This window comes from Herpailurus yagouaroundi, unplaced genomic scaffold (assembly GCF_014898765.1).
Source record: "Herpailurus yagouaroundi ecotype Mexico unplaced genomic scaffold, PumYag 29, whole genome shotgun sequence".
NCBI classification, from domain to species: Eukaryota; Metazoa; Chordata; class Mammalia; order Carnivora; family Felidae; genus Herpailurus; species Herpailurus yagouaroundi.
In genome coordinates, this window is record NW_024412377.1 from 31,406,483 (window position 1) to 31,427,886 (window position 21,404).

General features: G+C 38.3%; 1 protein-coding gene across 1 annotated transcript in view; it reads right to left on the minus strand.

Annotated features, from left to right (window-relative positions):
* Positions 1–2,894: 2,894 nt before the first annotated feature.
* C9 (complement C9) overlaps positions 2,895–21,404 on the minus strand; it is a 55,590-nt gene continuing 37,080 nt past the window's right edge. The window contains exons 7-11 of the mRNA XM_040495884.1: positions 20,132–20,372; positions 16,898–17,023; positions 14,776–14,954; positions 4,297–4,528; positions 2,895–3,327 (exon numbers count right to left, since the gene is read on the minus strand). Coding sequence (XP_040351818.1) covers positions 3,302–3,327; positions 4,297–4,528; positions 14,776–14,954; positions 16,898–17,023; positions 20,132–20,372 — 804 coding nt within the window. The 3' untranslated portion in view covers positions 2,895–3,301. The remainder of the gene's footprint in view (positions 3,328–4,296; positions 4,529–14,775; positions 14,955–16,897; positions 17,024–20,131; positions 20,373–21,404) is intronic.

Genomic DNA, 21,404 nt, shown 5'->3' on the forward strand with positions numbered 1-21,404 from the left:
TAGAAAACCCAGAAATGGACCCACAAACATATGGCCAACTCATCTTTGACAAAACAGGAAAGAATATGCAATGGAATAAAGACAGTCTCTTCAGCACGTGGTGCTGGGAAAACTGGACAGCGACATGCAGAAGAATGAACCTGGACCACTTTCTTACACCAAACAGAAAAATAAACTCAAAATGGATGAAAGACCTCAATGTAAGACAGGAAGCCATCAAAATCCTCGAGGAGAAAGCAGGCAAAAACCTCTTTGACCTCGCCTGCAGCAACTTCTTACCCAACACATCTCTGGAGGCAAGGGAAACAAAAGCAAAAATGAACTACTGGGACCTCATCAAAATAAAAACCTTCTGCACAGCAAAGGAAACAATCAGCAAAACTAAAAGGCAACCAACAGAAGAACAGAGGGTTAATGGAGGGGTTGTGGGAGGGGGGATGGGCTAAATGGGTAAGGGGCATTAAGGAATCTACTCCTGAAATCATTGTTGCCTTATGTGCTAACTAATTTGGATGTAAATTTAAAAAAATAAAAAAAATTAAATTAAAAAAAAAGGTGATGTTTAAGGTTTTCAATCCCAATTTAAATGGGATGCTGGAACTGAACATTTTGTAGGAAATGGGTTGTCTGGAAGAGCTTCCTTTGAGAGAAAGATTCAGCAAGAAAGATTGCACCATAATCTAGTGTCTCATCTAGGAACTGGTGGACCATCCTCGGTCAGGTATGAAAAGTCAACCAGAAGACATTAGTGTCCTTAGAACTATCATGTATGTAGGGGAAGGGAACTTGATCTTCATTATCCATTAAACACAAAATATGGAAACTGAATGAAGAAACTTACATAAAAAACTGGTACAAAATAAATGAAAACAACAGGACTTCATAAAAAACAAGTGAACCTTAAGACTACCCACAGTAACAGGATTCCCACAGGAAACAATTTCCACTGAGGATTAAGCCTGTAATAAAAAAATTACTAAGTACACAAGTCAGAAAAAAATGCCATGAGAATGAATCAGTACACTCAATAGGCAAAAAATTGCAGTGCAGAAATTATATATTCTCGAGCAACTAGAGAAAGACTCCCAAATGAACATGTTTAACATCTTCAAAGAGATAAAAGTATGAAAATAATCCAATAGGGTAGGATTAATTAATTAAAAATGGATTAAGGTCTTGAAGGTGAGATCTGTAACCATAAAGCTCTTAGAAGAAAACATAGGAAACTCCTTGACATGGGTCTTGGCAGTGACTGTTTGAATCTAACACAAAAAGCAAAAGCATCAGAAGCAAAAAAACAAAAACAAAAAACAAACAGAAAAACAAAAACAAAACACAAAACGCAAAAAACAAGTGGGACTACAGCAAACTAAAAAGCTTCTGCACAGCAAAGGAAATCAACAAAATGGAAAGGCAACCTACTGAATGGGAGAAAATATTTGCAAACCATATATCTGATAAGGGGCTAATATCCAAAATTCATAAAGAGCTCATGCTACTCAATAGCAAATAATAATAATAATAATAATAATAATAATAATAATAATAATAACAACTTGATTAAGGAATGGGCAGAAGAAGATCTGAAGAGACATTTCTCCAAAAAAGACATAAAGATGGCCAATAGGAACATGAAGGATGCTTAATATCAATGCAAATCGCAACCACAGGGAGATATCACCTCACACCTGTTTGAATGGCTATTATCAAAAAGATAAAAAACCAATAAGTGTTCGTGAAGATGTGACAAGACATAACAAATGTTAGTAAACCCATGCACACTACTGGTGGGAATGTAAATTGGTGCGGCCACTATGGAAAATGTTACGGAGTTTCCTAAAAAAATTAAAAATAGAACTCCTATATGATCCACCAATTCTGGTGGATCTTCTGGTTATTTATCTTCTGGTTATTTATCTGAAGAAAATGAAAACACTAACTCAAAAAGATATATGCACCCCTATGTTTATTGCAGCCCTATTTATAATAGCCAAGACATGGAAGCAACTTAAGTGTCCATCAATGGATAAATGGATAAAGAAACCGTGGTATATATATGCAATGGAATATTATTCAGCCATAAAAAAGAATAACATTTATGCACCTTGAGGGCATCATGGCAAATGAAATAAGTCATACAGAGAAAGACAAGTGCTATATAATCTCTTATACGTGGAATCTAAAGAAACAGAAAAACAAAACACCAAACTCATAGAGAACAGATTGGTGGTTGTGAGAGGTGGAGGTGGGGGTGGAATGGGAGAAATTGGTGATCTGGTTTTTTTAGCTTAAATAAAAATGAATAAGTAATAATAATAATAATAATAATAATAAACAATAAGGAAACATTCCTAAGATATATTTTAAGTGATGAAACCAGACATGGATCAGTGTATATACTTTACTACCATTGGGTTAAGAACACAAATCGAGAAGGAGGGTGTGTGTGTGTGTGTTTCTTATTTGCTTGCATATTAAGAAAAAGATGTAGAGATGAGCATCAATAATAATAATACCAAATAGTTCCTGAACACCTTCCCCAAATTCAAGTCTTTGGTTAGTCTTTTACAAGTGTATCTTACTGTGAGTCCATGAGTCCCAAGCACCTTCTGTGCCCACAGTCTAGTTTTTGCTTTTATTAAAGCAAACATATAAAAACCTTGTTTTAGATAATTGACCCTGCTACTGTGTCCATATATGTTTGAAACAAAAGTCAGTGCCTTGGCAAAAGTCCGCTATATATAGAACAGACATAAGGAAGGCCAGGAGCTTATGCTATCATTAGAAATTCCTCCTATTCGGAACACTATGTATTGGATAATGGAATAATATTCAATTGACCCAACCAGATTTTGTAGCAGATAGCATTTCCTTGGAAAGAGACTCCGAGCATCTGAGTTTGTATGCAATAGATTTATTAGCATGTGTTTTGGGGGAAAATATATTAGGAGTATGGGGAGCACAATTGGGAATAAGGGGAAGTTCAATTGTAATGCTCTTGCAACAGAGGCTTCAGCAAATCATACAAGAAGCTCCAAAGCTGAATAGTGCTCCAGAGCTGTCCCAATTGACGCAAGAGGGACGGCCCATCAGATACCAACCACATTGACCAGTTATCTGATATGGGCTTCTTTCAGATTGGGAGCATAATCTTGGGCACCACTCCCTTGTTACAGGGCAATTCCTGAAGAGAGACTCAGCTGTGAAATGCCAGCAGGTAACACTCATAGGAGGTGGGGGGATGGGTGCTTGATCCTGAAGGCAGACCCGGGCTGTGTACCATGACATCCTCCATAGAGTCTTAGGAAATTTTGAATGCAGAAGGCACTGAGAAAAGATAGTCAGAAGCAGTAGAAGCAGAGGTGATAAAGAGAGAGATAAACCGAGTCATGAAAATGGCAGTGTTATTACAGTATTAACAACAAGATAATTAGGTTGCTACAGCAATTTTTGAATATCTTGAGAGGGTTTTGTATCTTTAACAGTGATAAATTATATTTCAGATCTTCATAAACACGAACTGTACTTGTGGAGGCAATTGTATTGTCTGTATCTGTTTCTTGCAATCTGAAAAAGCAAACCTAAAAGACATAGGTCTTGGGTATTCAACTTTGAAGTGCATCTTATGCAAGAGTATTTATAAGAACATGTGCAGAAACCTTCACTGAAAAATATTAAAAGACTTTTAGAGAGATTAGGAATTTTGCTTACTTGCTTAAAAAAATTATAGTTGACCCTTGAACAATGCTAACAAAGGTTAGGGGTACCGATGCCCCACACAGTTGAAAATCTATGTATAACTTTTGACTCTCCCAAAACTTAACTAATAAGAGCTTACTGTTGACCAGAAGCTTTACCAATAACATAAAGAGTTGATTAATACACACTTTGTATGTTATATGTGTTATATAGGGTATTATTACAATAAAGTAAGCTAGGGAAAAGAAAATTTTATTAAGAAAGTTGTAAGGAAGAGAAAATATATGTATAGTACTATACTGTAAAATATCCACATGTAAGTGGGCTCATTCAGTTCAAACTCATGTTGTTCAAGGGCCAATCATTACAGTTAAAAAAATAATTGTTCTGTTTAAATGTAGAGGTAGAAGATGTAAAATTGCATGCTAAAAGACCTATAAAGTCTGCTTTGTCCATTTTATGTGTTCACTATTTATCCTCTGTTTACATGGATAGCCTAGACGTTTAATACACATTAGTTTAAGACCTAATTTTCAAATTAAGTAACCTCAAAATGCATAGTTTTGTCCCTAGTGATATAAAATAAGTTGCTCTCACCTTGAGAAGTTTTTGGGTTTTTTCTGGTTTCACAGGCAATTCCTGTAAATGCCATTGGGCAGGTACACAGACATTCTCCATCCAGCAGGATCACAGTACCTCCATGTTGGCATGGGTTGCATTTCCTCACATTGAATTCAGTGATATAATCTTCAAGGGCTCTTTCTAAATTCTGTTTCTTTAGGTGTGCGTCTTTTATTTTCACTGGAACCAGATTATATATAGGAGACAGCTACAAGAAAGCAAAATATTTAATTTTAGAACTTTTTCTACTGATGGAGCTTGTGCAGTACCATTCACTGAATTATTTGTCCGTTCATTAATTCAACAAAGGTGTTTTTTTTTTTTTAACGTTTATTTATTTTTGAGACAGAGAGAGACAGAGCATGAATGGGGGAGGGTCAGAGAGAGGGAGACACAGAATCCGAAGCAGGTTCCAGGCTGCGAGCTGTCAGCACAGAGCCTAACGCGGGGCTCGAACTCACAGACCGTGAGATCCTGACCTGAGCCGAAGTCGGACGCTTAACCGACTGAGCCACCCAGGTGCCCCTCAACAAAGGCTTATTGAATGATTATTATTGGCAGGTATGACGTTTGCTGATAGACTATAGGAGTGATCAAAGCTAGGCATGATCTCTGTGATCATTATGGAGGTAAGGAGGTCACATTATGCAAGCAAGAAGACTGATATTAAAGTAATCACACAGATAAAATGGAAACCATGATAGGTACTATATGGGATGGGTCTATGTGTTTTAAAAATGGACAATCATGGACTTAAACTTTTCTCAGGATAACATACTGACATTATTTTGTGAATTGTTTATGCTGCCATTTCCCCTCCTCCTCTCTTCCAACAGGTAGCCAGTGTCTCTTGTCAAACTGGGGCTTTGTGTGCAAGGCCAAGATCAGAAAGCCCCTGAAGGCAAATTCTTTGTTGGCTTTCCCCCACCCATAAAAGCCTGAACTCACTGAGGAATTTTTACTGGGAGAAAGGGTGTGAGAAGAATGCCACTGAGGCAGGAGATTCCTCCTGACTTAGTACGTCCCTCAGGGGACAAGAAACCATAAACCGGATCTCTGGCAGCTATTTGAGGAAAAGCAGAGAGTCCCTAGAGAAGGCAGGTCCATATCAAGGACTAGGGATCCAGTTTTGCCAGGGACTCCCATGTACAATCTTGGCATAGAAGGCTTGGAACCACTTGACTTCAAGGGAACATGTGAGTTTGAACAATGAGGTTATTAGGGTGACCACCGTGGATTAAATATATACATTATATATATTCCCAGTTCCCCAACTGAAGCCTCAGGGTTCTTGTATTGATCTGGGCAATAAGACCTCCCTGAACCCCATCCAACAAATGATTAAAGGATAAATTTTCCAGCAGTAGGAAGGGATGGAATCTCAATACCAAATTCAATTAGAATTAAAGAAAATGAAGTAATATGGTTTCCTCTGCATAAATTCCTGGGGTCAAATACATAGTTGCTACAACTGAATCGAGGAAGCTTGGAAGGGCTTTCCTGAGAAAATGACCCTTCCGCTGAGATTTGAGGTGCTGGGACAGAAAGAAGAGCATTCCAGTCATACAGATTTTGAAATGTCGCTATGGTGGAGGGGTGCCTGGGTGGCTCACTCAGTTGAGCATCCCAGGGTCCTGGGATTGAGACCTGTATCAGGCTCTGCGCTGAGCCTGGAATCTGCTTGTGATTCTCTCTTTCTCTACCTCTGCCCCTCTCCCCCACTCGCTAGCTCTCTCTCTAAAACAACAACAACAACAACAACAACAACAAAATTCTTATGGTGGAAAAGCCACAACATATGTAGAAGGTGTCTATATCAGCAAATTCCGTTGTGTGACTCCAAGACTTGTTTGAGTAAATAAATCATTAGAAACTGAGGTCCTTGGGTGGCATAGCACTTTGAAACAGGAGGCTACAAATTTAAAAGGAACTGGAATCCAAAGACTCAAGAAAGAGATTAAAACAAAAATACTACATGTGGGTAATGATGGATTGAATAATGTCAACTGAGCTTTTTTTCTCTGAGGGCAATGACAAATAAAACCAAAATTAAAAATCTGCTTGAAGGCCCTGGAGAGTTAATGAGGTAATACATATTCGGCTACGTTCTGGGAGGAGGAGGTGGAAATTCAAGGAGGTGAGCCTAGTATTTTTGGGCCACAGTCCCCTTTTGACACATTTGCCTAATTTGGGAACAGGCTGCAGAGGGACTGAGGTAAAGGAGCACATCACTGGGCTGGTGGGGGTGGGGGGAAAGGTTGGTATTCAGGGACAGCAAAGGAAAAGAAGCCATGCTTTGGGTTGGGACCCAAAGCCCTACAGTCCTGGAAGTGAGAGGGAGCCAGAAGTGGGTGGCCTCGCAGAGACTGCAGTCTGGTTCGCATTAAAAAAATCTTGAATCATTGTAACCCCAGAAGCTTTCCAGATGTAAACATATATTTTCTTTGGAAGAAAAGATAATCATTCCAAGGCCTCACGCTACTCCTAGAAGAATTTTTAAAGTGTAATATTCAGCCCCTAATAAAAATAACTAGGTACACAAGGAAACAAGGTGACATGAACAAGAACCAGTAGAGACCCTAGAAGCTAAAGCAGAGCTGTGAGGATGACAAGATTTGATCTACCAGACAGACTTTTGAAGCGCTATGTTTACATGAGTCGGACCATAAGGGAGAAGATCAGCAATTGTAGCAGAAAACCAGAAGTTACTTTTTAAAACAGAGGACTTGGGAAAAATAAACAAATAAAGATATTATAAGTTGATATTAGGGGCACCTGGGTGGCTCAGTCAGTTAAGCGTCTGACTTCAGCTCAGGTCACCATTTTGAGGTTCGTGGGTTCGAGCCCTACATCGGGCTCTGTGTTGACAGCTCAGAGCCTGGAGCCTGCTTTGGATTCTGTGTCTCCCTCTCTCTCTTGTTTCCCCCCACCCTTGCTCTCTCTTTGTCTCAAAACAAATAAATAAACATTTTGGGGGTGCCTGGGTGGCTCAGTTGATTAAGCTTCTGACTTCTGCTCAGGTCATGATCTCACGGTTTGTGAGTTCAAGCCTCCCACCGTGCTCTGTGCTGACAGCTCAGAGCCTGGAGCCTGCTTCAGATCCTGTGTCTCCCTCTCTCTCTGCCCCTCCACACTCACGCTCTGTCTCTCTGTGTCTCTCAAAAATGAATAAATGTTAAAAAAAAAAAAAGTTGACATTAATATGCCAGTTTATGGACTGGTTAAATAGAAGCCGTGATACAACAGAAGCAAAATTAATGAATTAGAATATAGGTAAGGAGAAAATACTGACAGTGAAGCATAAAGTGATAAAAGATTGGGAAATACAGAAAGAAGGTAGGAAACATAAAAGACAGGGTGACTGGGTGGCTCAGTCAGTTAAGCATCTGACTCTTGATTCTGACTCAGGTCATGATCCCAGGATTGTGGGATCAAGCCCCGCATTGGGCTCCATGCTGGAGCTCTATGTCTCTCCCACTCTCTCTCTAAAGTAGTAATAGTAAAAATGGATAGGGGGAGAAGAGAAAAGATCCATATAATTTGAGTCCCAGAAGGAGAGAATGTTTAAGAAGCAATATTTGAAGAGCTAATGGCTGAGAGTAAAACAAGCCAGTGGAAGATACAGAGGTACCCCATTAATGAAAAGCAAGGCTATAATTTTTTTCTTTTCACACATAGCCATATCAGGGTAAAACTACTAAAAAAACCAAAGATAATGGAGTAGATCTTAAAATCATCTAAGTAAAAAGTCATAGCACTTTGAAAGTAGACTGATATTTGATTTTAATAGATATAATCAATGATAGAATTTGTTCTTGGACAATGAGATATTCATAGGAGATTTCTTAAAAGGTCACTTCAAAGGTTATACCACTCACAGAAAAACAAATCTAGTTTGATTGTAGATCAAAAAGTAAAAGCAAAACAATAAAGCTTCTGCAAGAAAATATATAGGACAGCATCTTCAAGACCTTGAAGTAGGGAAAGATTTTAAACAGGACATAATGGCACTAACTATAATGAAAGGAAATATATATATTTGACTATGTCAAAATAAAAGAAACCCCAACATTATAATTCCTGATATAATGTACTGAGAAGGACGCAACGTCACTTCTGTGGTATCTTTCCAAATGGATAACCTCAATCTTCTCTAAGCCTAAATTGAGGGACATTTGACATAACGGCTGACTCATCAAAAAATGTCAAGGTCCTGAAAGATGAGAAAAGTCTGAGAAACTGTCCCAGAATCGAGGAGACTAAGGGGCCATTACAACTAGTTGCAGTGTGGGATCTTGATTGGATCTTGGAACAGGTAAAAGATATTAGGGGAAAAACTGGTGAATTTTAAATAGGCTCTGTAGGTTAGACAATGCTAATTTTCTTATTTTGATTAACTGCACGATGGTTGTGTAAGTTGTTAACATCAGGGGCTGCCGGTTATAGGGTGCATGTGAACTCTGTGCTATTTTTGCAGGTTTACTGTCTGTACTATTTATGCCATTTTACAGTAAGTCTAAAATTATTTCAAAATAAAAAGTAAAAAGGAGAACATCTGTTACAAAAAATATCATTGAAAGGTGAAGGTCCTCAAATGAAAAAAAATCTTTTATAATACCTTTAACTGAGACTAGGCTTATATCCAGAATATACCAAGAACTTCCACAGTCAATGCAAATGTTCACCAGCACACTCTTTTATAAATTAGTATATAGGATTTAGATTTTAACTATGTTATATTTATTTGGAAGAAAGTAGCCTCTTACAGACATTGCCACATTGGCATGAACAACATAAGCATGTGGCAGAGTTATTTTGATTTTTGGGAAAAGACATTCATCTTGTTTTACCTTTTAAAGGAAAGTCAAGGCCAGATAATCTAAGATACAGGAAGAGAGGGTCATGGGGAAACTACAATGTGGATGAAATGCATAAACAAAGTGTTCAAAGAGATAAAGAGGAAGGTCATGTAATGACCATAATTTCAGAGAAGCCTCAAACCCTGGAGGCAAAACTCCCTCAAGAAGACAAAGAACACTGAAAATGTACTTGGTGAAGTGTCTTTTTCTGATAAACTTTGGCTTTCCATTAATTAAGAGAACAGTTCTCCTTTGTCTCCTACACTAGCTAATTGTATCTTTCTACTATTTGTAGTCATGAAACATGAAACATGCTAATAACATACAAATAAATTGAAATATAGTTTAAAAATGAAGTACATTAAAAAATAATAAATAAAATGAAGTAAATTGAGGTTTCTTATATATACGGAGAGAGAATCCCAAGCAGACTCCTGCATTGTCAGCGCAGAGCCCTACGTGGATCTCAAGCCCACAAACCATGCGATCATGACCTGAGCTGAAATCAAGAGTTGGAGGCTTAACTGCCTCAGCCACCCAGGCGCCCCATATGAGTGTTCTTTTTATCCCTATACAAGTGAGTTAGGACTGACTTTCACTACATCTTTATAACTGTAATGAGGACAACACAGAGCACCGTGACTACAGGTCCTTGAAATACTTATGCTCTTTAACATCCGATGCCTCACTGCGAAGAGTTGCACAACAAAAATGGCAGGTAAATGATTCATTATTACCTAGGTTGTTCCAGAAAGTGCTCAATATAGCTTGACATATGGGTGCATAAGATTGGTTGAGGGAAACAAGAAAGGGAGGACGGAGGATAAAAGGCAAGATGAAGGCAAAGGCAACACAAAATTCATGCCAGGAGGACTGACCCATTGGCATCAGGTGGGTCACAAATTTGGGGATATTTTCTAGTGCACTAAGTAAGACAACTGAATTTAATGGTCACATGCGTTTAAGAAATATTTACGTCGTTCACAAGAGAAACAAAATGATCCATGAAACTGAGTTTAAAGAGTAATATCTCCCATGAGTTCTCATAAAGGAGACACTGTATTATGTAACATCCTTTTAGTAAATAAAGCAGTGAGTTATATAACTTGGCAAAAACAAAACTTTACAGGAAGCCAATTTGCTACATGCTAGCTATACTGATCTCTGCTGCTATTGCTTTAGAGGAAATAATAAACTTTATATCTCTCAGGCAATCATTAATAAATGTAATTTCCTCAACTGACATTTTTATAACTAGTTTCTAGTGGTAAGCTTAAGAAGAAACCAAAGTTCAGCTATTCTGTTGAGATAAAATGTAGAAATGTTGTGTTAACATTCAGGCCAGCTGGAAATAGAAATAATATACTTTCGTGAAAGTTGAAGACTCTGACAAAAGCGAATACTGAAAGTGAGGCTCTTTCTCCTCTGCCTGAAGAAGGGCTGAGAAAAAATTCTTGGGCTGGGTCAACACATTCCTCAAACAGAGGTTTGGGGTCTGCTGAAGCACACGGACAAATGGAGAATCAGAGCCATGAGGTTCTACTTCATAGAGCATGGCCATAGTTACTTTATTTTTTATTTTATTTGTTTCTTAGTTTAGTGTGGAAAAATATATTAAATTATGCTGTTACGTTGTGTTGTGTTATATATAACTGCTTTACTTAGAACATCTCTGTGAAATTCTTTAGAGTAATATAACCTCCCAGTGTTTTCTCCAAGATAAACTGTTTGCAACATAAATATCTAGATAATGGATTTCATTCGCTCAGAGGATTAAACATAAGCCGGTTAATAGTTTAGTGTGGTGGGGAGTGTGGGTGGGAAGAGGTTTCACCAATTCTTTAAATAGTTAAATAGAAGGATCAATTCTTAAGACTATCCCTGATGTTTGAAGGTGTCATCCATAGAAAATTGAATGCTTCAACTTACCAAAGAATTAATTAGTGATTATAGATTGCTTAATTACCTCATGGAATAGCTTCTAATTATCCAAAAAAGAAAAAAAAAAAAACAAAACCAAAAAACCAAAAACAAAAAACCACTTCTACTGCATTTATAAAATCAAAATAACTTGGAATCTATTTCAAGGTCAAACCACACTATATCTCATATCTCTTTAGGGATTTCAAAGTCATGCAAAGTCAATAAAGAACACAATATTTTAACTATTTTCTGAACTTTATCTACAAGAAGATAAATTTTAAAAAGTGGTTGCTGGGTGACTCACTATTGTTGCCATTTTCTTAGGTAGAATATTGATCTGAAAAGTCCAGGCTTCCCATGTATGAATAAAGAAGGTTATACAGGTATTTTAGATGGAATGCCTACTAATCTAAAAACCTGGAGGTCAGGGCACCTGGGTGGCTCAGTTGGTTGTGTCTGAGTCTTGATTTCAGCTCAGGTTATGACCTCATGGTCATGAGATTGAGCCCTGGGTTGGGCTCTATGCTGGGTGTGGAACCTACTTGAGATTCTCTCTCTCCCTCTGCACTCCCCCCCACTTGCTATAAACAAACAAACAAACAAACAAACAAACAAACAAATAAATAAATATCTGGAGTCAATAGTTGCCCTTGAAAATAGGATAAACTATACTTTGCATCCAGCCAGCAGGACTGTCCCATAGAGTTAATGAAGGTCTTTGAATAGTTCTGGTAAATCTAGTAGTAAATCTTCAGCAGATGCTTTATTTACTTGAGATTCTTTAAATTGGCTCTAGAATAGGGGCGCCTGGGTGGCTCAGTCGGTTGAGCATCCGACTTTGGCTCAGGTCACAATCTCACGGTCCGTGACTTCGAGCCCCGCGTCGGGCTCTGGGCTGATGGCTCAGAGCCTGGAGCCTGCTTCCGATTCTGTGTCTCCCTCTCTCTCTGACCCTCCCCCGTTCATGCTCTGTCTCTGTCTCAAAAATAAATAAACGTTAAAAAAAAAATAATAAATTGGCTCTAGAATATACTGGACTATGATTAAGATCAGGGAACAAGTTTGGATCCATACAAGGATAGCTGAATTTAGAGATGAGAAGACAAGACAATTTGTGTCCTTCTGGATGTAAACATCTTCCAAATTAATTCTTATTTAAGATTTTCTGACAGATCTATTTTTATTGAGTTTCAAATAATTATTATTTCAAATAAATATTATTTAAACATAATAAAACAAAAAGGATCTCTTCTGGCTTTAATTTCACATATAGACATGCAAATTTGGCCAACCTTTTCTCCCTTTTTGTCCTACCTGTGGGGCAAAATATTTGAAGTTTCATAGATATGTCAGCACATTTATGAATGGCTAGATTTCTGCAATCTAAAAGGAAAAGACTACAATTTGCCAGTTTCCAACTTCTTCCCTCTCATAAATGAGATGGTTTTGGTAGCTTCACTCATTCTTTAAGGACAATAAAATGGGATGAAGTGAAAAAATCTCTAATAACTAGTCCTATCAAAATGCCAACATGACTGTAACTCAAGTTAATCAAACTGAAATTGAGGTAAAAAATAACTTGACCTGAGGGAAAATTTTATAACACACAGGGAAAATGGAAAGCTATAAAGGGAAGTAGGAAAACAAATATGGAATAAAGGAAAACACTTACTCTTTTTAGTTAGTTTGGGGAGAAGAATGATGGGGCTAAATGACACTGGCATTTATATCTTTATGATTACAATGCAGTGTGTTTCCCCTAGAAATAAGTACTAATGGGTTTATAAACTCAAGACTATAATCAAGATACAAAAAAGAAAGAATTTCTGGACCATAAGAACCGCTCACCCTTGGTCTTATTTTCTGAGACCTCATGCACTTCCCTTTCATGAAGGCCCTTAAAGATTCTCCTGTGTTGGAAGTGGTGGTATGATGCCACCTGATGGCAAGGGACAACCAGGGGCAGATGGAAGGGAACTAACAATTCTTGGGCACCTATTTGGTGCCAGTCTGTGCTACAGGCTCTACACAAGCAATCTTATTAAATCCTCAAAATAAACCTGAAGCCCCGGAGAATTTAGCATTGCAGAGGTCAGAAAACTTTACACATTTACAGAAGGACAGAGAGCTGAACTCATCCTGGGCTGGTGTGATGCCACACGTCATGCCTTTCCTCTATGTCACACTTCTTTCCAGGGATGACATAAGAGTGCATTTGAATGCTCACATCTCTTTCAGAAGAAGTTAACCGTTCATCTGAACCAACAGTTATATTTAATAAGAAAATTTTAAAGTCTTCTATTTGAAAATAAACATTCCTGAAACTCGACCACTTTCTTACACCATTCACGAGAATAAACTCAAAATGGACGAAGGACCTGAATGTGAGACAGGAAACCATCAAAACCCTAGAGGAGAAAGCAGGAAAACACCTCTCTGACCTCTGCTGCAGCAATTTCTTACTTGACACATCTGCAAAGGCAAGGGAATTAAAAGCAAAAATGAAGGACCTCACAAAGATAAAAAGCTTCTGCACTGCAAAGGAAACAATCAACAAGACTAAAAGGCAACCGATGGAATGGGAAACGATTCTTGCAAATGACATATTGGACAAAGGGCTAGTATCCAAAATCTATAAAGAACTCACCAAACTCCACACCCAAAAAACAAATAATCCAGTGAAGAAATGGGCAGAACACATGAATGGACACTTTTCTAAAGAAGACATCCAGATGGCCAATAGGCACATGAAACGATGCTCAACGTCACGCCTCATCACGGAAATACAAATCAAAACAACACTGAGATACCACCTTACACCAGTCAGAGTGGCTAAAATGAACAAATCAGGAGACTATAGATGCTGGAGAGGATGTGGAGAAACGGGAACCCTCTTGCACTGTTGGTGGGAATGCAAACTGGTGCAGCCGCTCTGGAAAACAGTGTGGAGGTTCCTCAAAAAATTAAAAATAGATCTACCTTATGACCCAGCAATAGCACTACTAGGAATTTACCCAAGGGATACAGGAGTGCTGATGCGTAGAGGCACTCGTACCCCAATGTTTATAACAGCACTTTCAACAATAGCCAAATTATGGAAAAAGCCTAAAAGTCCATCAACTGATGAATGGATAAAGAAGATGTGGTTTATATATACAATGGAATACTACTTGGCAATGAGAAAGAATGAAATCTGGCCTTTTGTAGCAGTGTGGATGGAACTGGAAAGTGTTGTGCTAAGTGAAATAAGTGAAATAAGTCATACAGAGAAAGACAGATACCATATGTTTTCACTCATATGTGGATCCTGAGAAACTCAACAGAAGACCAGGGCGGGGAGGAGAAGGGGGAAAAAAAAGTTATAGAGAGGGAAGGAGGCAAACCATAAGAGACTCTTAAATACTGAGAATAAACTGAGGGTTGATGGGGGCTGGGGGAGAGGGGAAAGTGGGTGATGGGCATTGAGGAGGGCACCTGTTGGAATGAGCACTGGGTGTTGTATGGAAACCAATTTGACAATAAATTTCATATTAAAAAAATAAAAAAAATAAAAAGCTTATGATTATATGCATGTAAATAAAAATAAATTATTACCTTTAAAAATAAATAAATAAAAATTTTCATTGGACCTTATAGAATAGGAAAAAAAAAAAAGAAAATAAACATCCCTTACTTTTTGACTTATGAGCACTGGAGAATCATTTAAGGAAGTGGCCCAATTTACAAAGTCAGTCATATCAACCGTTTTGGCTCCTTTGAGAAGCTTCTCTTTCAGCTCATATGCATATTTTTGGGTTCCTCCTCTTATGAGTGAAATAACATCATCTATAAGGTTATCACTAGTGATGTTTACTGAGAAGAGAAAGAGGATATAAGTGAAACATTTATAGTTCTGTGACATTTGATCAACATTTATTGAACCTTTTCAAAAAGTATAGTCTAATATATTTATTGAATTTTACTTATATAATTTTTTCACCCAAAATCTCCAAGAGCAAGTTTTATTAGTAGTCAATTGTAGACTCCAGTTGTCTTAAAAAAAATGATGATTTAGATACATTGATGATTCCAAATTCATCACTTATGCCCATGCATACGTGGGAACTAAACGTGACTTTTGGGATGTACTAGAAATTTTTTGTTTTAAGACTTACTTCATAATTACATTTTATATAACTTCATACTAATTTAATATTACAAAAAAAATCAGAGAGTGTAAAAAAGAATCAGGTGAAAAACAAATTTTTTTTCCATCCTAAATTCCTACTCCTCTCTCCTTCAGTTTCTCTCTCCAGACTTTTAACACACTTTTGTGAATCTTATAGAGTTGTAAATTTTTTGAGCTGGAAGGAATTTCAAGAAGATTTTTGTTTATCTTTTTTCATTTTTATAGATGAGAAAACTGAGACTCAGAGAGGTGGAGTGACTAGCCCAAGACTAGCCTGAGGGTCACATATTGAAATTAGGACTTTCGATGGCAAGTTCAATTTTTTTTTTGCACTCATCAGTGGTTTCTTATCATGGCCACATGTTAGTGGTTGGTATGCTTTTAAAAACACTAGGCATGGGGCGCCTGGGTGGCGCAGTCGGTTAAGCGTCCGACTTCAGCCAGGTCACGATCTCGCGGTCCGTGAGTTCGAGCCCCACGTTGGGCTCTGGGCTGATGGCTCAGAGCCTGGAGCCTGTTTCCGATTCTGTGTCTCCCTCTCTCTCTGCCCCTCCCCCGTTCATGCTCTGTCTCTCTCTGTCCCAAAAATAAATAAACGTTGAAAAAAAAAATTAAAAAAAAAACAAAACACTAGGCTTTTCTCTCTCTGCCTCCCCACTATCAGCTGCTTCTCTAAAGGGAAGTCTCAAGCATTTGTATGTCCAAAAACATTCTCAGGGATTTCTGATTAGAGTAAAAATTGAGCACTCTAGCACTATCTCATGCTTGTACATCTGCTAAGTATTAACAACACAAGCAACATTTATACTAAAGATATTTATGTTTTTAAAAAAGTTATGCACTGGTTGAATGTTAAGGATGGGTTGGAATTACTTCCCCCCCACCCCCAGTTTTATTGAGATATAGTTGACACACTGTAAAAGTTTAAGGTCTACTTAGAAAGAATGCTTTGCCATACACATATATCACAAAATGATTACCACCTGCATCACCTCGTACAGCTACAAACAATTTATCTTTTCCTGGGCTGAAAACTTTTAGTTTCTGCTCTCTTAGCAACTTTCCAGTATATCACACGGCACTGTTAGCTACAGTCATCAGGTTGTACATTACATCTCCAGCACTTATTTATCTTATAACTGGAAGTTTATACCTTTTGACTCATTGGACGAAGGCGGATTAGGGGTTTTGAGCCGGGAGGAAGGCTGAATTAGGGAAATGGTTTCAGTCTTCTCCTCTGTTTATGGTTACATACAGTATGCCACTAGTCTATTCAGAAACTTTGCTAAGATTAGGGGGGGAAAGGAGATTTTTGCTGAAGACGTTTTCTACCATTGGCCTTCTACCATTGCCAGGATAAATGTGCAAATCTACAAAGACTACAGTGTAAGTGCCTTTCCGAGAGCTGCACACTGTGTGGCCTGAGCAATGATGTTTCCAATGAATACATGTCCATGGGTACTTGTGTTCATACCACTGTAAAAATAAAAGTTTTAAATCACTCAAAGGTTTTGCTTGTTTGTTTAGTAAAGAGGATGGACAATAAAGAGAGTTCACAGTGATGGGGCAGTGTTCATTGACAACACCTCCTCCTTTTTTTTAAACTAGTGAGGTAGGCCATACTTACCAGTTCCACCTTCACCCCTCTTTAAACAATCGTTTTTATTGATCTTTCCTGTGAGTTCAGCTCCAGCATTCAGAGAAGCATCCAAACTAAACCCGAGGCATCTCTGTACATCCCTTATTTCAACACCTGTTTAATGTATTTAGTTGAAAATCATTAAATAAGGTCTAAATTATTTCAATAAATACATTTCAATTGTACTATTTTGTAAGAAACATACTCGGATTCCTAGACATTATTACTGAACTCAAATGCAAGGTCATATCTCCTCTGCTTTGATGCATAGGGCACTCGTACCCCAATGTTTACAACAGCACTTTCAACAATAGCCAAATTATGGAAAGAGCCTAAAAGTCCATCAACTGATGAATGGATAATATTAGAATCTATTGGCCTCCTTTTGAATTTGCTCGTCAACTTACTAACAAAGGACATATAAATTTACTTCTTGTTTAAAAGAGACATCACTCAGAATAGGGCAGTTACAGTAAAGTCCTTTACTTCTAACATCATGGGAGACAGACTTTGATGTTTAACATATATTCAATGCTCATCATATACCCCAAATCTTTCCAAACATCAATTAATTTAATCCTCACATTAACCTTTCAAGGTAAGTTCTATTATCCTCATTTTACAGATGATGATATGGAACGACAGAGCAGATAAGTTACCTGCCAGTGGGATTCAGCAATTAGCCAAGTTACCATATGAACCAGAGTTGTCTGGCTGTTAAGCACTTCTCTGTATTGACTTTATAATTTGGTCGTGGGATGCATCAACATCTCAGATTCCTCTTTGGAAGACTCTGCTCATTAAGGTAGTGAGTTCATTGCTTTGAGCAGATGGCTTATACATGCGACAACTTTGCTTTGGTCCTATGAATGCTACTTAGTAGACATCAGTTTTGGAAGCTGACTCACTGGTGTGTGGATACTACAGTTACTAGGAAGAAAAATCCTAATATTTAATTCAAGTATATACTTTATTATCTATTTAGAAGAGAAAATGATTATTTTATTACAAGGGTAAACTGCCTCAGTTCATTGACCATGTCAGTTTTCAGTCTTATTTATCATTTCAGAACACACACACACACACACACACACACACACACACACACAAATGCTTTGTGAAAAAGGAAAGGGAGAAGTGAAGTTAGTCCCAGGGTTTCATAGTAAAATATAGAAGTAGGGATCTGGGGACATTTAAGCATTCATTTATTCAGCAAATATTTTTTGTGTACCCACCACTAGTGAGAACTTGAGAAATATCAGGTGGATTTCCCTATGAAAGGAAGAGGGAGGATAAAAATGGAAGGCCATGCAAGGAATCCAGAATACTAGATTTCCAACTTTAACCTAGGAAGCATAAAGACTTTGATTCCAAAGATGGGTATGAAAATCTCTAAGTGATCCCAATGAGCTTAGATTTTCTGCCTCAGCTGTGGGCCTTTTCTTGTCCAGACAGGGTCTGGACATCCCAAATCTAGGTGTAGGACGTGGCTTGGTCCTCAGGTATTGCCAATGAAGAAGCAAGAAGGATGACTTCCTTTTCAAAGGACTGACCTAATGATCCTTGTCTACTAAGGTCAGACGATAAGTAAATTTAAGTGGGTAGGTCTGAGTTACCCAAGATTAAAGATTTTAGCTCATGGAGCTTTTTCACCAAGGCAACTCTTAGCCTGAAGTGTTCCTTGTGTTTTGATCACCGTTGCTGAGCCTTTCTCTTCTGATTTTCAGGTCACTCAAGACACAGTCCTCTCGTGCCCCTTGCCCGTGTGCTATTTATCAAAATAGCCTGCCGGACAGGACTCAGGAGGCTTCCTTACGCTGTCTCACAGGGTATAGCCCTGTGAGTCAGTACAAGTCAAACAACTCCATATTCCATTTCTCCTTGTAGCACCTCTACCCACTCAAGACTAGACTGAGGCATCAAGAGCAGTCAGTTCTGGCTATTCATAGTTGTTTCATCTCTAACATGTTTACAGACCGTGAGGACAGAGTCCGGCTGTAAGCGCATAGCCATATCCAATTCTTCGCTTGAAACAGACAGAGGCTAAGAGAAAGAGCCACGGAAACGTTTTTTTGGCAACACTTCCACCCCTAAGAGACACGCTGAAGACGTTTGAGGGCAGAGAAAGGAGATATGCTGGCACCTATCTCCTCTGTAAGGAATATTACAACTAGCCACAATTTCTCACTAAATGAGTAATTAAAACTTATTAACACAGTCACTTTGCATGCGCTTTATTCTTAAAAGGCTTAGATGAAACCTTTAGGCCAGTATGGTAATTACGTAGTACGTAGGCCTTTCCTGAACCCATGGCAGACATTGATGATCAACCATGGCCTTCTTTCCCATAACTTCAAGCGTGGTCAGACATCTGCTCAACGTGGAGTCAATTCAACTACCACCATATGATTAAACTTGTCATTCTATGAGGTAAAACTAATTTTCCACCTTTGCTTTAAGACATTAGATTTACATCTTAATATCACTTTCTCCCTCCTCCCTCAGAGAAAATTTAGAACACTATTTCCCTTCCAATGCTCAGGAGTCCTTTGGAAAAGTATTGACAAACATGTAATGGAACCCATTTATTGATTCAGAAATAGATGATGTGAATTATGTCTCTTGTACTTTTTCTTTTCTTTTTTTTTTTTTAATTTTTTTTTTAACGTTTATTATTTTTGGGACAGAGAGAGACAGAGCATGAACGGGGGAGGGGCAGAGAGAGAGGGAGACACAGAATCGGAAACAGGCTCCAGGCTCCGAGCCATCAGCCCAGAGCCTGATGCGGGCTCGAACTCACGGAGCACGAGATCGTGACCTGGCTGAAGTCGGACGCTTAACCGACTGCGCCACCCAGGCGCCCCTCTTGTACTTTTTCTACTTTTTAAGTAGTATTCCACTCAAAGCATCGTCGCCAACTGATCTTAAATTGCAGTATAATTTTGTGCATTTTGTAGTAGTGCTGCTGACCAAGTCATGATCAAGTCATCGTGATCAAGTTCATGATCAAGTCATCGTGTTTGAGGTCTAGAAGTCAATTCGCTATTTGGTGTTTTAACGGGATTTTGATGCCAAAGGGCAGAGAGAGAGAGAGAGAGTTCTCTCAAAGAAGCAGTGTATAGGAATTTATCTGAAAGCCTTTAATCATTGAAAGAGGTTAGCAACAGGAATAATGATTGGTTAAAACAGCTTTAGAGGTAAGAGTTCTGTTTCTAGGTGTACCTTTCTCTTCCATGGCTGCTTTATCCAAAACATATATTAGTTCATAGAGTCCTCCTAGAGACCCAGAGCTACTGTAGTGGGTTCCGTAGGTTTCCAAAAATGCAAAATATTCCCCCTTTGCATAGGTAGGTGGCAGAGCTTTTATGTCCTCCAAGAAAGTTGTTGTCAGCATGACATCCCGACTTCTCATCGTAAATCTTCCCAGATGAATTACTCCCTTCACATGCAGGAACACTTTTTCCTTTGTTGTAGAGCAGAAGAAAATAAATACGAGTTTAGTAGCCATTATTTCAAAGTTAAAAATCACAAAATTTAGAATTTCCCCAGGAAATAATTTGTGTTTGTTTGTTTTGTTTTGGTGACCATAGATATTTTAACCCAGTAGGGTGGCAAACTCAGAATGCCATTAGTCCCAACTGTTGATGCAAGTGTGCAGCACGGGGGCTCTCCAACACTGCCGGTGGGAATGTAGAATGGTCTAATCCCCCTGGAGAACTGCCTAGCAGTTTCTTATAAAAGTAAACACACATTTACCCTATGGCCAGTAATTTCACTTCTACATATTGACCTCCGGGCAATGAGAAAATAGCCCACAAAAAGATCCATACAAGACTTTCATAGCAGCTTTAGTCAGAATAGCTTAAAACTGGAAACAACTCAAATGTCCACCAACAGAAGACTGATAAACAAATTGTGGTATGTTCACACAAAGGAATACCAGTTAGCAATAAAAAAGGAACAAACTACTGATACATGCAATAATATAAATAAATCTTAAAAATAGGACTCTGAATGAAAAAAGCCAAGCACAAAAGAGTACGTACTCTGTGATTTCACTCATATGAAGTTCTAGAACAGGTGAAATCAAGCTACAGTCAGAGAAATCTGGAGTGCTTGCTTCTCAGGCAGTAAGGGAGTGGCTGAAAAAGGGCATGAGGGAATTTTCTTGAGGTGGTGGAAACGTTCTATATCTTGTATGAGGAGGTGGTTACACGGATGGATACCTACAAGAGTCAAAACTCATGGAGCTATAGGCTTAAAATATTTGTGTGTTTTTGCTTATAAATCATACCTCATTAAGTTGATTTTAGAATGTTGGCAATGAAAGAAAAAGTAGACATTATGTATGCAGCCTACTCTTCTCATTTTGCAGACCAAGAAAGTCTGATCCAAAGGTATCAAGTTATTTGCCCCAAATCACAAAAATAGACTGTGCAGTGATTGGTCCTATAAATGTAGGCTTCAGGTCTCCCTGCTCCTTCTACTATGTACT